This window comes from Copidosoma floridanum, unplaced genomic scaffold, assembly GCF_036245765.1.
Source record: "Copidosoma floridanum isolate Cflo_tuat_1 unplaced genomic scaffold, Cflo_Japanese_pri ptg000013l, whole genome shotgun sequence".
NCBI classification, from domain to species: Eukaryota; Metazoa; Arthropoda; class Insecta; order Hymenoptera; family Encyrtidae; genus Copidosoma; species Copidosoma floridanum.
In genome coordinates, this window is record NW_028321890.1 from 20131567 (window position 1) to 20148508 (window position 16942).

The window sequence follows — 16942 nt, forward strand, 5'->3', positions numbered from 1 at the left end:
TGACATTTAATATTTTAAATGAATTTTTTCTATAAAAGTAAAAATATATCGGTTCAATCTGATAAAAAAAAATTCTCATCTACTTTAAATTATAATTGGTTTTCATACATGCGACTGTTAGCGTAACATACATTTCATGCAGAAATACGATTGAAATTAAATATCAAAGGAAATTGGGAATTATGGGTTTAAACCCAATAAGACAGACAATTGTAGTGCAAATCATCGATTTATTAGTATCCACAGCTAAGAAACAATAACTTTTAATGTACAGAACAGTAGTATCGTAATTTAACTATACAAGGTATGGAAGCAAATCATACTGATTTAAAAGATGAAACAGATTTTTATCATCTGATAAACTATGTAGGTATATATTAGACAATCTTAAGCAGATAAATTAATCAAGTTCCTTGAATTGAAGGAACTAAATTGTATGTGGAATAATAACTCAAAAGCACTCTTGTTTTCAAAGATAATTTTTTTTTTTATTTGTAAAAAAGGAATTTTCATTTTTAATATTTTTATATGCATTTCTATAAATACATTAATTACATACAGTACCAATAAAATTCGAAGGCAAAATCGCAGATAACTGCAAACTTTATACAAAATATACCTTGAATTTCTTAGTCCACTCAAACTACACTCACTCATCCACAGTAATTCTACAAGATATAACACTATAGTACTAATAATAAAAATAATAAAAACGCGATTTTTACAATAAAATAAACCGATTAAAAAAAAAAAAAAGGAAAAAAAAAAAGCATTTTACACGTTTCCAAAGCTGAACGGAGGTTCTTTGGAAAACTCGAGTAGAGAACAACAGAACTGATCTTTGGAACTTTAAAAAATCTCATTGGACGATGTATATATGAGTCACTCGTACAAATCTGGACTAACTACATTATTGCATTACAGAAAACGAAAATCGTCAACTTTGTAGCAGATTTGTTAAAGTCTCAAGGATAGGCTGCTCTTGCTCCTTGAGAAAAACTCTCGAGTCCATTTTGCGCTGATGCTCCAACCGATAGAGACATCAAAGGGCATTTTTTTTTTTTTTTATATCACAAGAGAAAACAAAAAAACTACACCGAATGAATAGACTCACGTAACTGGCTTTAGTGAAAAAGAGAGTTTTGGTCTGGAGTTGTTCTTGCCAAGGATTTTTTTCTGCTCTTCCTTGACGCGTTTTTCGTGCTCTTTTCGCATTCTTTGTCTCTCTTCTTCCATTAGCCGCTGCTCTTCTACCATCGCGAGTCTTTCCTCGGCCTGTGGAAAAAAAAGAAAAAAAAAAAAAAATTAAAATACAATTTTCATACATATTTTCAACTAAATAATCTGATAAAACAATGTAATGCTTCAGTTTATGTAAAAAAGACTCAACATTCTTGTGCAATGTTTAACAAATTAGTTATTCGTTAATTTATTCAACTCACCAGTTTCTTTTGGGCTTCTTCAATTTTTCTGTTGTTCTCCTCCATGATCCTTTCAAGTTCCTCGCGTTTTTTCAGCTCTTCCTCCTACAACGACAGTAAATGACGTTTATATGATGTATTAATAATATGAGTCAACTCTTTTAGTTACACCTCTTCCTTTTTAAGTCCAAAATCATTGGTGCTGCTATGTAATAATAACCTACGCTTATCAGCACATCCTTAGGTATAACATCATGAGAGCGGGGATTAGGTTTTGGTAGAGGGAAAAAAAAGAATTTGGTTTTGTCTTTTACGAAGAGTCCATTGAACAGTCAACAAAAAAAATCTTGCTTTTGATTGTTTGAAAAATACAAAAAAATATGAGTTATTTTTGTTGTACTAGAGAAAGAAAAGAAAGCTACAATATACTTTTAACAAATTTTATTCATCTCATATTTTAGTACAATAACGAGTTCTAGTAATAAACATCCCAAGAGAATAGTCAATAAAAATTGGTTTTGTTAAATAAATAAGTGCATGCTACTTAAAAATTATATATTAATAGCATTGTAAGTGTGAAAAGAAATATAAGTATGCTTGACTCTTAGATATTATTATAACTAATTTGTTGTACTTAGACTTTTTTTATCCTTTTTCCTTCTCTCCTCCCATTCATTACCCTGAATAAGAAATAACAGATTATTCATTAGAAAGCTATCAAACGAAACATTGCAACATGCTCGTCCTGACCGCTGTTTAGTTTTTCGGTGGTCCCTAACAGATTTTTCCTCGTGATTTAAAAACATCAATTTATCAAGGAACGCTAGTTATGATGAACAATATTCATATAGTGAATTATGAAAATATAAATTGGATAATACCTGAATGACGCTTTCACCAGTTCATGTAGGGGCTGCCTTCTTCATCGACAATCACACGGCAGTGAGTAAATTACCGGCTTCTTCTGTTGGTAGTCAGTTAGAAAGGCGACCTATATAATTGCTAGGTCGTGCTTTGCTCGCTATGAGAATCTAATTTTCTGCCTTGTTAAGTCTACCTGGACCCGGTTCAACTCACTGTCTTTCATTCAACTTTGTTTCACAATTTATAGTTGACCGTGACATATTTACTTTTCAAAACAAAAACTTTGACAGGTCCTAAGCTAGTGTTCATAAATTGGCTGTAGCTACTAAGAGCTTTTGTAAAATTATCAAATTTTCATCAAGGCAAAATTATTAAATAGAGCTATTGTCAAAAAAGTTTAACTGATTAATTTATTTCATATTTGTAAAACAAATTTTAACACAAAATATAATTTACTTTCAACAAAAACTTCACAAAACAATTATGTCGGTCTGTTATCTTGTAATTTAAGTTTCTTCCATTACTGGTAGAATCACAGGTAGAAAAGGCTTGTCTCTGGTTGACATACGTGTAATGTACCAAAGTCTTTTAACATTGTATATTTAAAAAAAAAAAAAAAAGTCAACTCAGGATCTACAACACGTGTGGCCCGGCAAAAGTCTGTATCTGTTCTTCTTTTAACAATCACATGTTTACGTATATGTATGTACAAACACATAAACCTGAATTCACGTAGTGCTGGATATGTACGTATACATACATGTGTAGGTACATAATTGATCATTTACAAATAACTTACATGCTCCTACATTGGAAAAAAACCTTATAGGACCGTTTAAGCAAACCCCCACAGTAGGACTAAAAATGATGCTGGGGAATATAGGAAGCACTGAGGTTCTTTTATGCTTCAGGTTTCAAAAATATAGTTAAACCACAATGCTTCCAGCCCAAATACTGTAATACTGCTAAGTCATGTAAAAATAAATATTAATTATATGTTCAACGCGTTTTATAAAAAATAAAATTATTTTGTTTATTAATAACTGATGTAAGTAAATTTAAAAATTACATCTTTTCTTACTTTATACACATACACAAATAGTGTGAATATTAGCGATAAATCAATAAATCTGAATCGTAGTTAGCAGTATCAGTATTTGAGCTAAATACCGATGTTTCTTTGGATAAGTCTTACCTCTCTTCTCTTTTCCTCTTCGCGTAATTTAGCTTGTCGCCACTCCATTTCCTCCATCATTTGTCGTTCCATGGCTCTTTTAGCCTCTTCAACACGTCGCTGCACTTCAGCTTCGATCTCTTCTTTTCGCTTCTCCAGCTCTTCTTCCACTCGCTTTTGCACGAGCTCCTCTATCCTTTTAGCGGCTTCTTCTTCCACAATCTTTTGCTCCACCTCTCTTTGACGCCTTAAACAAAAAAATCTTTTCTTACACTTAGAAGATTAAAACTACTGTTCAACTGTAATTTAATGCAAGTGATGAAAAAGAAAGGTGTGTAGATAGCACTTCAAAAAAAGGGTATCCGTTCGATTTTTCTAGAGAATAAAATGTTTTCGATATCTAGAGCGTACAATGCCTGCATTACATACACATTAAGTGAAACAAGTAGACGGATACTTGGATTTTGGGTAATCTACAATAGATACCTACTGACGGTAGTTTCTATTGTACCAGTAGTTACATAATGAAGACAGTAACACATACTATGAAGGCAAACGTATATAAGTATACATAGTAAGTCATGTATTTGGTACATGTAAGTGCAGATAGTCGCATGGCAGTGCGCTTGACATAAATATTAACCTTTGTCTCTCCATCTCCGCAAGCCGCTCGACCTCGTCCATTTTCCGTTCTCTTTCCCGGTACGTGCGCTTTTTGTGCGTGACAACGTGCACGTCGTCGGACACGTCCGATGCGCTGCTGGACGACTCCGAGTGCGAGCGCTTTCTGCACAATAGGTCAAGAAAATACGAAGAGCTTTTAATACTTGTATACACGAATGTCGGAAGAGAAAATCAATAATGTTACGGTATCCCATTATGCCGATGTATACACACGCATGTGTGAACATTGCACTCTTGTCGCAGTGAACCATGCACACTAGTATACAATAGAGAAAAGCGTGGGTGGGACAGGAGGAACGTATTGCGGGCTAGGTGATGCGTAGATAAGAGAGAGAAACAAGGGAAGATGGCGACTAGCGGGTGTCGTACTAGGAGGACCACGAGTACTGTTGATAATGCGATGTTCTTATGTATGTTGTAGACGCTTTTACCTGGACTTTGAGCTTTTTTCACGAGGTTTTTCGGTGTACTTGCTGTTGGAGCGCTTCTCGCGTGATTTGGAGCGATGCTTGTGCGAGTGTTTGCTCTTGTGGCGGCGCCTACTGCTCGGCGACTTGCTCCGCGACCTCGATCTGCCCATTGTACTGCTTTTGTGGTGGCTACTTCGTTCCTCGGATTTATTGCTGCCTCCCGCAAGGAGTAGCGCAGCCTTGCTTACAGCTGTAGACGAAGATGACGACGACGAGTAGTAGGCCGCCGCTACGCTACGAGAGGAAGACGACGACACAGCTGCTGATGATGGCTGCTGTCGACGCAGGGCCGACGTTGAGTGGAGTACGTCGAGTGCCGCCGTTTTGCTGTTTTTCTGGGACAGGTGACGATGGCCAACGACGACGGGACGCTGCTGCTGCGCCACAAAATCGTCCATTAAGCTGATGCAGAATGAGCCCGCCCAGCCCCGATACGTGTGTTTATGGATTGGATAATGATACACCGATACACGTTAATACATACCTCCGCTCTGGGTGTGTGTGCTTTGCTTCTCTTCTGTTCCTCGCACTTAGCTATATATATACACCGATCGCGGACTACGGAGACACGGTTCTTGCACTTGACTAGCTTAATTGTATCTGTATCGCCCGGCTTGTTTATTATTTATGCGCTTACGTTTACGTATCTATTGATTGGGTGAAGAGCTGCGGAGAGAAAACAATGACAAGCGACGATCAACATCGATATAACTGTCGACTTCTTTTGTGGATAAACACTAGAACGCGGTGCTTGGGGTGTAAATGTTTCAAAGTTAAAATGATTGAAGGATAAAACATAAATTATTCAATTATTGTTAACGTACGTCACCCAAGACTTAAACACATGGGAAAAGTATGCTGTGGGGATTTGTGTGGAACTGCGCGGACTTTCGGTTGATGCAGTAGTGGGTGTGAGGTTTGGCACTGTGGCGCTAGTAGCGTTGTGATATTGCAATTATTGCAAATGCAAATACTGCAAATTGCAACTATGAATTGATAAATTATTGTTCAATATAGAGATTTTTATTGACATTTTTAATTTTCAATCTACATTTTTTTAGTAAGAATAAATGTACATTAATAAAATTGTATGTAACTTGGCGGTATTAATCGATCGATCGATTCGAATTATGTTGTTATTTCTTTATTTGGCTTTTGAGTACCTAATGGACTACGTTATGCCACATTTCATGTTTTGTTTTTTATGTTTTTTTTTATTTTTATTTTTTGCCGTTTTTGATAACTGCATGACTGCGGCGCGGTACCCACCGTCAAGTAATTCCCTCTACCGTCTGAACTTTCAACTGACATCTTTTCCAATTTCAATTATTTCAAATCTTCAAACCTATAGAACGCCTGAACTCAACAGTTCGACTGAAGATGACGCTGGTCTGTCTGTTGTTTACTATATACCCAGCACTTTCTGAATTTGCGACAACAGAGCTAGCAAAAAAAAAGATGGGCAGCAAGGCAGGGGTCTTGCTCTGCTCTCTCGCCTCTCTTTCTTGCAAACACGAAAACGGCAGCTGCAACGGACGCGGCGACGATATTGTAAATACACTCGCACGTAGACTCTTGTTATTATAGTAGCGAAAAAAAAAGTGTTAGTGTGTTTCGGAGCAGCAAAGCGCCCGTGGTTGCGGTGTGACAATCGTGTGTCGTTTTCGCATGTGTACATCATACGTCGTGTACTTAAACCACATAAACTCTTAGAAACAGTGATAATTGTGATAAAGAGGCTAAGTCTCTCCGTCACCACGACCACAACACGATGACAACGACGACGACGAGATTTCATTTGACCAGTGACTGCTAGGACATCGCAAACAAACTTCGTTTATCTTTTGCATTGTGTACTTATTGCCTCTTTAAACATCAAAGTGCACGTACACGAGTGTTGAAGTAAAGGTGCTCTTCGGCAGTGGGTAAGAAGAAGTTCAAGAAAAAGAGTATGGGAGAAGAACAAGAATAGTAGAACAGAGGGAGAGAGAGCGAGCCCATTCGTCGTCGCTCGTCGCCCCCGCCGAGAAGAAGAGAGAAAGACACAACACATCATATGTATACACAACATAAAGCGCTGCCCCGATGCTCCGAAGCTGGTGCACAACAGACAAACCAAGTGTGCAACACCTAGGTAATATTTGCTCCGAAGTGGTTACTGGTGTTGTCAATTAACCAAGCATACAACATATTATTCTTTAGACAAAGCTCATGTGTCAATTCTCTGTGCTTGAAAAAACATTGGCCTAATCGTGCTCCGTTGTGTACAAGAAATTACATTATCAGTGCAAGTATTGTGCAAGTGTATTGTCACAGTGTCGGTCTATATACATTTACATCTGTATATACGCGGGTAATAGTCGTCCTTTTTCTCTCTTTTCTGATGTTCTTATCATCCTTTTTTTCGCGAGCACACACCTGAGGAATGTGACTCAAGTTGGCAACGCGTCGTTGCCCTTTCACCTATAAATACACTTAGGTACTCACACTTGCTGTGCAACCATGTACCTGAGATCCTGTGTTAGCTTCTTCACCGCGTGGCTTATGTGAGTTCACTGGAAACCAGCAAATATATATACATATATCTATGAATACAAAAACAGTGAAAAGTGTTAAATCAAGAAATAAATAAGTATCGGAGCAAGCAACATAATTCGCCTTAATCGTTATCAGTTTTGTGAGAGACAAAGTTGCTGCTGTGCAGTTAAGTTTGAAGAAAGAAAGAAAGAAAGAAGAAAATTTCAAACATTCAATGTTAATTTAATACACTTGAAGTACAAACATAACATCATAGAATTTACAATAAATAATTTGGTCGTGTTGGCTTGGCACGCCGAAGAGAAGCCTAGTATATATTATAGGTAGTACCACTAGTACCTGTAAGTTACATGTATACTGGTGAGTTGCTGACTCCTCTTGGCCTCTGTGTCTCGCTCAGTCGTGCGGAGGTCAAGGCGCCCGTATAGGTAACGTATATACAATACACATGTATTGTGCAGTCTCTTTCTACTGCTGCTCTATACAGACTCTCGCACGCGGCTGCTAAGGTGCTAAGCTATATTTACGATTTAGTATATACCAACACCTATAATACCTAATATAGGTATCCGTATAACTATAATTGTAGAGCACACAACGACGCGATCATAATATACGTATGTATACACGTGCACGCGCGACAGAACGGAGCACGGAGTTATACAGGTATACGTACAGCCTATAGGTTGTACATGCAAACAGCAACAGAGTGGAGTCGGAGCAGCGGCGACGGCGCATTTTATTCTCGCCTGCGGCGATCTGCAACACCTGGTGCATAATGAGACGGGCGAACGCATCCACTGGGGCACCGCAGTAGTCGGTATCGAGTCATCGTCGTCCTAAACTCGTGCTTCGAAAACAGCATACGCGTGTGTGATACAAGGCCAATTTCAGTGAACTGATAACAAAAAAAAAAACAACGACAATCAAACCAAAAAGAAGGAAGATACTTAATATTTATATAATACCCGAGTACATGAGGCGCGGACGTTGTGGTTCAGTGGAAGAACAAATATCGCGTGAGACCGCCGTGTGACCGCATGTGTCGCGGCACGGAGAACAGTACTGAAGTATCAATCGGTGATCGGTTGTTTTGCCGTCAAGTTGTTGCCGTTTCTAAGAATTTGGTGCAGCATCAGCCAGTTCGATGTGCATCGCGACTGAATCGTCTTCAGCAGTGGTCGAGAGTAGCAGCGGAGCGTAGCCTCAGAGGAGGAGCTGTTCAGAAACAGCAGCAAAGGGTGAAGTTGTTGTTGTTGTCGTCAACGGCGACAGCGGCGGAGGAGCAGACCGCTTCTTCCGTCCACGAGGAAGCGTCAAAGGGCGAACGCTGGGCCAGGCAGGCGCCGGCAGCTCCCGCGACTCCGGAAGCCTAGCGAAGAAGATGGCCTTCAATGAGGTGAGTCTGTCTTTTCATTGCCTATGCACACGCGTCTGACATTGAACCTGACATTTCGTCCCTTGTACAGTAAAGTAAAGCATTTAAACCACAGCAGATCGAAGAAGTTTTTTTTTTTAAAGAAGGTACTTTTGGCTGTTGTATGAGTTCGCACGTGTTATACGATACTTTTATTATTTGCTTCTCGTGTTTGTTCGACCAGTAATCGAAGTGTAGGAGTGACGCAAGAGATGGATTTATGAAAAAGAAACAAAAAGAAAAACTAGAACACTCGCATTGTTTTTTTTTTTTTTTTTTTTCTTCTCTTGCCGAAATGTTCAACGTTCTCTCTCTGAATGTTTGAGGTATACTACTTATTTTTGTAGAGAGTTTAGAAATCAAAGTCGGTTGGATCGCGCTCTGGTATTTTTCGTAGCAACGTATATATGTATATTCTTGAATAAAATTACGACTCGAGATCACTAATAAACTCATACAAGTATACGAGTAGAATCAGATCACGAGATTTGTAAGTTTAATTAAAATTATTTTACAAAGTGAAAATAGTTGATCAAGGACAAAGTATCATTTGTTAAAATACACCTTTAAACATAAAAAACATAAAGTGAAACATTTATTTAGTTTATAAAAGTTCGTGACAAGCCTGATGCTTCGCTCACCCTTCCAAACTCAACCTTATCAGAGTAATTCGTCGGTCGAGCTCTAAGTGTATTTTAAAACGTATCAATCACTCGTTTTCATGCTGACACTAATGACACTATGAACCGTGAAAAATTGAACTCAATTTTATCCAAGCTCACGCCATCAGAAAAAAAAAAAAAAAAAAATTGTTCATGTTAATTTTCGACTGCGTTATAAACGCATACTTATCAATGCTCATTGTTGTACTTGCACGCCAGAGATGTAAAACAAACAACGAAAAAAAAAAAAACTCAACTTTTGAAGCGTTGCATGAAAACTGTAAGGTGAAACAACAGCTCAAAAATTTATCATTTCAAGCTCCATGTACAGCACAGGTTTGTATTACCAACTCTCCCGCGGGAGAGGAGCAAATGGGGGAAGAAGCAAATGTAGTGCACCAAAATCCCCCTTTTTTTTATAATTTCTGCGCCCCTTTTATTATCAGCGTAAACATATACACACGCTCCCTGGAGTCTCGCACACGTGTGTTTGTGCATCGTCGCGAGCTAAGCTCCCCCGCATTTTAAATTCCCTCCGAGGTAAAAAGAGGATTGCCAGGAGAGGCAGTGGCACAGTTTGCATGCACGCGAAAAAAAAAAAAATAGAAGGAAGAAGCCATACTTTTGAATCTTTGGAAAAAGGGCACGCGTATGGTGTTGAGTTTTGGTCCACACTCGTGCTAGTTGTCATTTACAGTCACCAGTGATAGCTTGTACATCGTCGGAACTATTATCATAATCATTGCGTGGGAGAGAAAAAAAATAATGGACTAAGCGAAGAAGAAAGGAACAAAGAGAGTCAATCGCGTCATACGCGTATATGTATATAGAACAGATGGGACGTGCTGTGGGGGAGGGGTTGAGAAGAATCGTGACCCCTAAACGCGGAAGCGAAAAGAAAAGAGCAGAGAAAGAAACGTGGACGGTGGTGGAGCTAACCTGACCCCGAGCCTGAACTGCCATCATTAAGTAGTACCACCAGCTGGCAAACTGTCAATATCACCCTCTCATCCCCTCCACCCTCCTCCTTCTGCTGGCATCTTTTTTTCGTCTTGTTGTGTTTTGCACCCCTGCGTTAGGTTTATAGGACGATGCTTGGCCGATTTTTTTGTCGTCGAGCACGTCGTGCCTAATATTTAAGGGGCCTATTTTCATTTTTGGAGATTCGCCCGAATTCCGTGACTACGGTTTTTTGAAAAAATTACGAGCCTGCACTGCTGCGCTATTCGTTTATTTATTTATTTATTTACTCGGGGCTATATTTTTTTTCAGTGAAGTACATAAGAATGAACCTGTATACAATAAGGTGAGCTTGAGGTTTTTTTTTTTTTTTTTTTAATTATTAATTTTGTTATTATTCTTATTTATATTTTATGCGTCAACCGTTAATTTTCAATTTTAGAAGTAGGTTTTTTTTCAGAACATATTATGCATGATAATAATAATGTAACTCTTCCAAAACTTATACTTCGTTATTGGATGACGTAAAAAATTTCTACATTTAGCACAGTGAAAATTACCATATTAGAAGTGAAAAAAGCACCAGCATTCAACATTACTGATTTTGACGGTACAAATTTCCCAGACGACGGATGAGTGCAAAATTCCCCTAAAACAGTGTGATTGTTTATTTTTTATTTTTATGAGTTCAAAGGTGCAATTACAACAGAAATACGAGGCAACAAAGAGAAAAATGCGTGCGAGTCTTTTATAAAAGTAGCCCCTCGCACTTGAAAAGAAGAATTTACGGGTGGTAGTATTAATATTATGTATGAGCCACGTGTGCCTAAGTAAAATGGCCCTTATTATTATATTGTTGTACGCATATGTATTACTCCACGTGTATGTGTACGTATGTTAGTGGAAAAGCTCGATTATTGTTGTAAAAAAGAAAAATATACAAAGTGCCATTGTAACGTAGTGACAATTTTCTTGCGCTTGCCGTCTGATTATATTTAAATGCGCTTTGAAAGTTTTCCACTTCTCAATATATATATACACATTATGCACGTGAACCGCAAGAAATGTAAACCTGCATGCAATAAGTTGTTGCCGTTTTACCATAAGCGCGTCTGTGTTGTGTACTTAGCGATTGCTCTTATCTTTGTATATACCTGCACCTTTTATACCCGGCGCTCGCGAGTTCAACAAGGTTGGATTAAAGTTGATAACGCGTTGAGTTATGAATGCCAGCATGTACGGTATTTTTAAGGAAAGCTCTTGTAAAATCGCTTTGGTTTTTTTTTCCTCCTTTACGGCTGCTGAAAGGCTTTGGCTATTTTTTGCGTGTTGCGCTACACAATACAAGTACTGTATGTGTTGTGTGGAATAATACTGTACTTACATTGCTGAGAATTAATTTTTCATGCTTGATTTATTAATGATACGTTTGTAGGTGTGTTTACGTAGTATTCAGGGAAATAATAATTTTTTTTTTTCTACATTCATCGATCGCAAACAACTCGATTATACCGGATTATACGGCAGGTCTTCCACTTTTAATTTTATTGAACTGTGAAATTGTAGGTAGAGGTGTATATTTTATTGACTTTTTTTTTAATGCGAGCTGAATTAAATTTTCAAATCTATTTGAGTTAAAGTTTAGAGCACCGAGTCTTATATATTATGCAGTCGATAAAATACCTAAATGTTCAATCAAATTTACTCATTTCAAAGCTTACAAAATCTGAATCAGTATTTTCAAGTATGAAAAATATTTTTTTGGATTTCGTATGAATTGTACTTAAATTTTTATTTTACTATCTCAATATTGGTATTATGAACTATTTTCCAGTTGCTGTGTTAACGAAGTCTTTTTTACAAATGTACACGAACTGCGAACTAATAAAGTTGTACCTCAAATCTCGTGAAATTGATTAAATCATGCAATCATTCTGGATTTAAAATTAAAATAGTGAACAAATAAATACTTGAAATGATTTGGAAGTTTTCCAAAAATATTGTCAAGTCTGAAATAATTTGGATCCTTAAACAAGTGAAAAGCCCGTCGACTTAAACCTGCTCCCTACGATTAAGTATACATTTTGGATTGAATCGAGAGCTTTGGCTTTGATTCGTCCAGTTTTTTTATCATCAAGGTCAAATGAGAAAATATGAATAGGAAAGGTATAGGTATAGTCGGCACGTCATAATAATGTCAGCTGCTCACGCTCATGAGGGAGCCGCCACTCTATGGAAAATTGACAAAGGCGAGCAGCACATCCGCGATTAAAGCTGGCGCTTGCTCACTGGTCAACACACACCCACGTAGGCCTTATGTCGGATACAATGCCCCTTTGTGCGTCAGTTTCCAGGTGATGTGCTCTCTTATTTCCTGACGAATTAAAATTTACCGGAAAACTAATTAGGTAATGGGTATCGTGCGTGGGCTTGTCTCTTTCTACGTAACCGATCGTCGGTAATCAATGGACCGGAATAAGTTTTTTGTTTCTAATTTTTATGTGTTTAAGAGTAAAATAATACGTGCATTGTACTCCTAGTGTACGATACATAATTTTAAGTGATAATTACTACCTAGGGAAAATCGAATGAAACGTGAAAAATAATTATGAGGAAGTTTTTTTACGTATGTTTCTTTAACCCCTCGCAAGATTATTTAAAGGGTTATTTTAACAATAATTATAATTAAATCAGGTTAGTTACAGGCATAATTTTTTTGCGCACAAATGACAGTCCTTGAAAAATAATAAAAGTTTTTACAAAAATATTATACTTCGATCAATACGTAGAGATGAATAAATATTGTGATTTTCAAAAATGGAAAAATAAAAGGAAAATTCCTTATAATCAAGAAAATATTTACTGTTGCATATGAATTAATACATAATAATGTCACTTGAAGTTAGATACTTAATACATTCTTACATAAAAAAATATTTAATTCTAATGAGTACATAATTTTAGTGTTAAGTAAGGGAAAATTTACTTGTTGCTATTCTACTAAATATTTGATTGGTTCTGTAAAATTTTTTCTGTAAATTTATATTTATATTTTGTGTAATTGTTTTGTCATCAATGAGAATAAGAATAAATGTAAAATAATTCAAGACAAATACGTACGTTTTCGAAATTACAATAACTTGCGTATATTCAAACTAATTTTATCAGCTCTATTCAGTTTATCTAATTATTTCTTTAATAATTAACACTATGTGAAAGTACTTAAAAAAAACATACGATAGGAAGTTTTACGTTTTTTAACTTTGTGTTTGAGGTTTTTTTTTGGGTGATTTTTTGATAAATCTAGTTCAATAGTTGATAATAAGGTGATAAATAATTATTTCGCAAATGCAGACCAACGATAACTCTGTAGTTAGTAATTAAGTTGAGCATTTTGATTTGCAGTGCCTATTTTTAATGATCAATTAATACAAGTACTCCAAATGTAAACTTAATGTTCCATTGTCTTTTTTTGTTATACATAATAGCATTAGTGCGTTAAATCTTAATTGAATACCATTAAAAAAAATAAGATTAATAATTAAACAGATACTTATCATGAAGATTTTTACTTCACCAGTAACGTTTTTATCGCTTCATTTACATCTCTCTTCTGTCGTCACAAAACAATACACCAAACCCGATGGCAAAGATAAAGCTGAAAAAGAAGCGTACATTATGTGCAAAAATATAATACAACACATAAATCTTTGACAAACTAACACCGCAGATGTAATGAGATGAAACGATATAGAAAACCCCCCACCAGAAGGTAGAGATTAGATAACCAAATATCAGCTCGAAAATTATCTAAAAATCGATCTAACCTGCCCCTCCTATCGAGCAAATAACCGATCTTTCGTTCTTCTCTCCCGCGTGCATTGGTCGGCCGTGTCGCGTGTATACTTAACATATATTAAAAATTGAAAGCTTCCTCTCCCTCTTCTCTGCCATATGCATGTATACATTCAAATATCAAACGGGTCGCAATTCGGTTATCGCTGGTTCATTGACCGTTTACACGTAATTTGCGTATGTGTGTATATTTTAGCACTTCAATACCGCGTGTGATGTTAAGCACTTTACAATAGTTATCTCTTTTCGAAATTAAAGCATGCGTATGTCGAAATCTATAAAAAAAAAAATAAAAAAAACATAAATTGGAGAGTTTTTTATTGCTTTCAGAGCGAATATACTTTTCCAGGTTGAATTATAGAGAATAACCATACCTATATTGATTTACCAGAGTTAAATGTGTGCCACAAGAACGTACGTTCTTAAATCTCGTTCCTTCTACCTCCTTCATGATTTTTCTTGGATTACGACATAAGTAAGGTAAATGTACCGAAGCTTGGCCACCAAAAAATTGGTCCCAAAGACTGGCTATACACGCGTAGTTCTCATGCTCCCGTTGAATTTCGTAAATTTCCAAACACATGAGCTTGGCTGTAAAATTAATATTGGCACGAGGCAATACTATCAGATAATTTTAAACATACCATAATTACAATTAAATAAAACTTACAAATAAAATTGGAAAGAGATAAGAGAGTTCAAGCATTAATAAAATAAGTGTCATTGTATACGTTTTTACGTACGTACATACTTATTGTTTGTACTGAATTTGTTTGTCTGTATCGTCAATGAACACGATTCATATTCGCGTTTACCAAACTTGTTTGTTAGAATAGTGTACAATTCTCTTACTAAACAGTGCCTCATTGCTTCGGTGAGCGAACTAGCGGCAGCCACTATATAGATAAGATAAGTGGTAATTTGATTCTTTTCTCTTGCCAAAATTATAATTTTTTTTCCTTCTTTGATCAGTAGTAAAAATTGGGATACTTTGCAAAAATATATATTCTTATTTACTTTACTATTGAACTGCCAAATAATATTTTTATAGTAGAAATGGAAATTTCTGATTTTATTCGAAAAATATAAATTGTTTTCATTTGATTACATTCATCAATTTGCAATTTAAAAAGTATTAGTTTTATTTAAAAATAAGCAACGTGTATCTATTTTGTGTTATTAATATAGTTATACATCGAGAAAAAAAAAAGTAAAAGCTTGATTTAATTTGTGGGGGGGGGGAGGTGGACAATGATACTTGTAATAAAAAACTGCTTCGTCAAAGCGATATTTTAGAAGATTAGGTAACTTGATTCTCTGGAAACTCACGTGGAGGTGTGCGATTACGCACGGCCTTTTTATCTATACAATACCTTATGACTCACCATCTGATTCTGATACACACACACGCCAAAGTTGATACTGATAAAACTCTTATCCAATATCACAATGACAGTGAGCTTTTCGGTTTAAATTTTTAAGTAAGTTGACGAATGGAAGAGAAATGGACAAGGGATCCGTGCAGAGATATTATTCCAAGGTAACTAGTTTTCTCCGGTTCTCATCATAGCCGCTTCCCAATGCATTTGAATTTCGTGCAAGAGTAAGGGTGTAAGCCGGATATTGGCACGAAATGGTAATTTGTAGAAAGTTCAAGTTGGAAAAAAATAAAAGGTACCGAGCTGCTACTGCTGAAATTTGCATGGACTTAATTTCGAAATATAACTCTGTTTTTTAATCAAGATTAAAATTTTATTGAATCAGCTTCATCTTTATAAAAACATGGTTATAGAATCTTATTCATTATTAGTTAAAAAATATCGTCAGGATTACGGGTTTTTTAAAATTATTTTTGCAAAACAACTCTAAAATAACTAATAATTTAATGTGTCGTTTATCATTAATAATTGCCTCTCACAATTGCTGTTCCCGACATTTATTTGAATGATTGACATTTTGGAATTTCGTCAACCATGTACAACTATTATTAGTGCGTTCAATTGTAATATTCACATAAACGATAATTCGATAATTGTCTCTAAAAATATGATAATCCCTTTTTCCTACAGAATTATCGTAAATTTATTCAAACAATCCCCACACGAAACGTAAAATTATCTAAGTAAAACTGAGATATTGGCACTAAAAGACTTACCAAATTATCATTCGAAACAACTTTCTGTCTCTGAAACAACTGTTATATATATTATATATATATACTCCAAGCACGTGACAATAGCATCAATATAGGCCGGGCATTTGAATTTCAAGAACGCAAAAGCAGCAGACTCACAGACGAGGACGGATGGATGATCCCAAGGAGAATCGTAATTCTGAAAAAGAGGAAAGTTCAAGTTGGTGTGGCGAAGCCGTAAATCATCCTCAGTTGGGACACAGAGAAAAACTTTTCGGAAACATCGAAGGCCCGACACGAGTGCCGCATGTGTCTTTCTTATTTAGCCTCTTGTGCCATGTATATGATACACTCAGACTTAAAGCTTATGCTCGGCTTATGCACCCCCGAGGCAAAGAAAAGGAAGTAGAAAATAATAAAATAAAAAGATCGAGACCTATCGCGGGACACGTCAGTGGTACGTTGACCTGCAGCACGTGCGAGGTTTGTCTAGCGAGTCAGCGGTTATATGTGTGTAATACGCGAAGAAACCACTTGTGCTGTATTTTACCGAAAGTGACGAGATCGAGATTGAACGCGCGTATACGGCGTGTGAGTTTCGACGAGCTTCAATCGCCCCCTTGCACGTTTATTGTTGCAATTCGACTGTATCGAGTAACGGGCAGAATTTTCATGGTACCTTTGACTTTTTACTCCTTCTTCCCGCGTCAACCCACCTCACCGACAAAGTAGAATAAAAAAATAATGGGTTTTCTTACAATGT

At 36.5% G+C, this 16942-nt stretch overlaps 2 protein-coding genes across 5 annotated transcripts in view; one reads left to right on the forward strand and one right to left on the reverse strand.

The window, feature by feature from the left end:
- Positions 1-234: 234 nt before the first annotated feature.
- Arglu1 (Arginine and glutamate rich 1) lies at positions 235-5495 on the reverse strand. Of its 4 annotated transcripts, none has more exons than XM_014352824.2 (6): positions 5098-5493; positions 4575-5015; positions 4103-4246; positions 3481-3721; positions 1443-1526; positions 236-1275 (listed from the first exon to the last, which is right to left on the reverse strand). In XM_014352824.2, the coding sequence occupies exons 2-6, from the start codon at positions 5009-5011 to the stop codon at positions 1111-1113; spliced, it is 1071 nt and encodes a 356-aa protein (XP_014208310.2). In that variant the 5' UTR covers positions 5012-5015; positions 5098-5493; the 3' UTR covers positions 236-1110. The 4 variants fall into 4 exon arrangements, 3 of the variants coding, with proteins under 3 accessions (XP_089447270.1, XP_014208310.2, XP_014208312.2); XM_014352826.2 differs by having other exon boundaries at positions 237-1275; positions 3481-3706; positions 5098-5492; XM_089591144.1 differs by lacking the exon at positions 4103-4246 and having other exon boundaries at positions 235-1275; positions 3481-3706.
- Positions 5496-6059: 564 nt separating this feature from the next.
- The window catches only part of GckIII (Germinal centre kinase III), a 107289-nt gene continuing 96406 nt past the window's right edge, over positions 6060-16942 (forward strand). The window contains exon 1 of the mRNA XM_014352861.3: positions 6060-8550. Within this exon, the coding sequence (XP_014208347.2) occupies positions 8536-8550 (15 nt within the window). The 5' untranslated portion in view covers positions 6060-8535. The remainder of the gene's footprint in view (positions 8551-16942) is intronic.